Source organism: Emydura macquarii, unplaced genomic scaffold, assembly GCF_026122565.2.
Source record: "Emydura macquarii macquarii isolate MOO-44397 ecotype Brisbane River unplaced genomic scaffold, CSIRO-AGI_Emac_v2 contig_635, whole genome shotgun sequence".
NCBI lineage: Eukaryota > Metazoa > Chordata > Testudines > Chelidae > Emydura > Emydura macquarii.
This window is the reverse complement of record NW_027130772.1, coordinates 44,374-47,638: the sequence shown is the minus strand read 5'-3', so window position 1 is coordinate 47,638 and position 3,265 is coordinate 44,374. Positions and strand designations below refer to the sequence as shown.

The 3,265-nt window shown below is 43.8% G+C and overlaps 1 protein-coding gene across 1 annotated transcript; it reads left to right on the top strand.

Annotated features, from left to right (window-relative positions):
* Nucleotides 1-1,829: 1,829 nt before the first annotated feature.
* LOC137148553 (olfactory receptor 14A16-like) lies at nt 1,830-2,789 on the top strand. The gene has a single exon (XM_067541441.1). The coding sequence runs from the start codon at nt 1,830-1,832 to the stop codon at nt 2,787-2,789; it is 960 nt and encodes a 319-aa protein (XP_067397542.1).
* The last annotated feature ends 476 nt before the right edge of the window (nt 2,790-3,265 follow it).

Below are 3,265 nucleotides of genomic sequence, written 5' to 3'. Positions count from 1 at the left end.
GGACAGTCTTGGAAGGATTCTCAGATAGCTGTGTCTTCAGCTTCTAGATTCTGGTACAGAGATATATACTGATCAAAGAATCCTGGTGCTGGATGACTGGATGCACCACCTGTTGGGGAAAAATCCAAAAAGACCAGTACAGTAAGTTCGCTATTTCAATTAAATATGTTGGGGGTTCAAAATACAGGGGGAAATTAAGATGATAAATATGAATTGCTATATGAACTCATTAAGACTTTTACTCTCAGTGTAATCAGATACCTGCTGCTGGTTGGAATTTTTCCACCCTTCAGGAAAAATTTGACTTCTCATTGAGACCCCCAAATCCTTTCCTTTTTCTTTTACGTTTTGGCAACTGAAAACATTTTGCCGAAAACTGGGTTTTTTTTAAATCACAAAATCAAAAACATTTTGTTTTTGAGTTTTTAAGTTTCTTTACAAAACTATCCCAAAATGTTGGAGAAAAGCAGACAGATTCTGAGATTTGTTGTTTAGCTGAAAACCCAATCCCCATTAAGAACAATGCAGATGAAAATTTCCACCCAGCCTTAAACTTTAAATAAAATTGGGGAACCTTAAGATTCCTTGATTTCAAACCCATTTATTCTATTGCATCTGTGATTTCTCTTTCAAAGGGATAGTTGCCAGGAGCTAACGACTGAATAACTAGTAAAATTGATAGAGCACACAGAATATTTTATACAGACTAGCCCCTTTAAACGCTGGGTTCGACCTGAACCAAGCAGCAAACACTTGTCTATCCTGACCCCTTTCAAGTACAAATAGGAGCTCATAGGGAAGAGAATTACCTCTTGGTTGAGCTCCAGACAGTTGCTGGCTGAGCGTAGACGGGTGTGCAGAACGTTCACATAATGAGACATGGGGTGATGTTTCCAAAGGTATTTAAGCACCTAGTGAGGTTATCAGAAGCACCTAGGAGCGTAAACTTCATTGATTTCAAGGGTTGTTCAGTGCATAGATGGTTCTGAAAATCCCACTGGGGGGCCACAATACATTTTAAATTATGAACCAGGGCCCCTCACCAAAAGATCTTGAAGGCCTAGTTGATAAGGCAGAGAAAGGGAGGGAGGGGAACAGTCACCAAGAGGGGAAATGACTGGCCCAAGGTCACAGAGCAGGTCACTGGCAGGAACAAGAACAGAGCCCAAGTGTCCTGGCAACCACTGCACCACACAGCACAGAGTAAACAGTGCAACAGAGTGGTAATGGAGGGATGATACTGGCCCATTGTCACACGCAGGCAGAAGTGCAGCTGGGATTTAGTGCCATAAATCAGTTGGGAAGCAGGCAGAAGCTGTCTAGGCACAGAGCTGGGGGAGAAAAGCTGCCACTTACCATGCTGGAGGAGTGCACATCATATTGCCCTGCAGCGTGGGAATCAGGCGGTGCTGGCGTTTTAGTCTATCAGCTTCATGGCCAAGGTCTGAGGTTGGTGATGGTCACCACGGAAGGCCCTTCTTTGCGAGGATTGTTGGATTGGATTTTACTTTGTTCCATCCTTCACTCTGCATTTGAACAAGCCACTCCTTGAGACGCAGCCTCAGATGAGGTCAAGTAACAAAGCTCCATTGATTTTAAAGGAGCCGATCCAATGTACACCAGTGTGATAACACGCTGGATTGATTGTCAACGTGAGGAGCACTGACAACACCTAGTCATTGTAAACAACGAGTGCTCTGCACCTTTGACATTCATACAATCAGATCTCAGGGAAAGGGGAATCCGGGCCATTCCCTTTGTAGCTCTAATCCTAACCATCGCCTGTCTCATTCCCTCCACAGCCATCACACAATGGACTGAGGAAAAAAATGTCCAACCAAACCACCGTGACCGAGTTCCTTCTCCTGGGATTCTCCGATGTTCAGGAGCTGCAGATTTTACACTTTGTGGTGTTTCTAGTGCTTTACCTGGCATCCTTGGTGGGGAACCTTCTCATCGTCACAGCCATAGCCCTCGACCATCGTCTTCACACCCCCATGTACTTCTTCTTGATGAATCTGTCGATCCTAGACCTCGGCTCCATCTCGGTCACCATCCCCAAATCCATGGTCAATTCCCTCATGAACACCAGGTCCATTTCTTACTCCGGATGTGTCGCCCAAGTCTTCTTTTTCTTATTCTTTGCTTCAGCAAATTTTGCCTTATTGACCATCATGGCATATGACCGATACGTCGCCATCTGCGAACCACTGCACTACGAGATGGTGATGAACAGGGGAGCTTGTGTCCAAATGGCCGCCAGTGCCTGGATCAGTGGCATTCTCAACTCTGCGCTGCACACTGGGAACACTTTCACAATCTCCTTCTGTGGGGGCAACACGGTGGATCAGTTCTTCTGTGAAGTCCCCCAGCTGCTCAAACTGGCCTGCTCTGACTCTTACATCAATGAAGTGGGAGTTATTGTCTTTAGTGTGTGCTTAGCCTTAAGCTGCTTTGTTTTCATAACTATGTCGTATGTTAAAATCTTCACCACAGTGCTGAGAATCCCCTCTGAGCAGGGCCGGCATAAAGCCTTCTCCACCTGCCTGCCTCACCTCACTGTGGTCTCCTTGTTCCTTTGCACTTCCAGTTTTGCCTACCTGAAACCCACTTCCAGCTCATCCTCAGCTCTGAATCTCTTAGTGGCTGTTCTCTATTCTGTGTTGCCACCGATGATGAATCCCATCATCTACAGCATGAGGAACAAGGAGATCAAGGGTGCATTGAGTAAATGGATGTGCTGGAGGTTATTCAGCACAAATAAAATGTCCATAGGTCTCCTTCGGTAGCAATTTCATTAGTTTTTTCTTTATAAATATAATCATCTGATGACATTATTGCCTCCGTGAGAGCATACTGTGCAATCTGTTTATGAAAAATTGGGTTTTAACACTAGTAAAAATCCAGGAAAACATAATCCAAGAAAAAAAGTATTTAGTCTAGGTTTATGTTAATGCAATTAAGATTGGAATCTCTCTCTCTCTCTATCTCTCTCTCATGTACTACTACTTATCACTATAGTATCTCAACACCTTGATCATACTAACCATAGCAAAGTCACTTATGTGGTCTGTGGCTTTTCTAAATTTTAAGGATATAAACTCTGACAGAGATATAAGTACATTTGTTCTTTGTGTTTTTTGTTCGTTAGTCACAGTTTTAGTTTATCTTTCCTTAGTTGTTTGTTAGTTTTCTTTGTATCTGTGTTCCAGGTGGGTTTGGAAGGGGGAAGGCCTGGAGAGATGGTCAGTGTTTGGTTAGACAG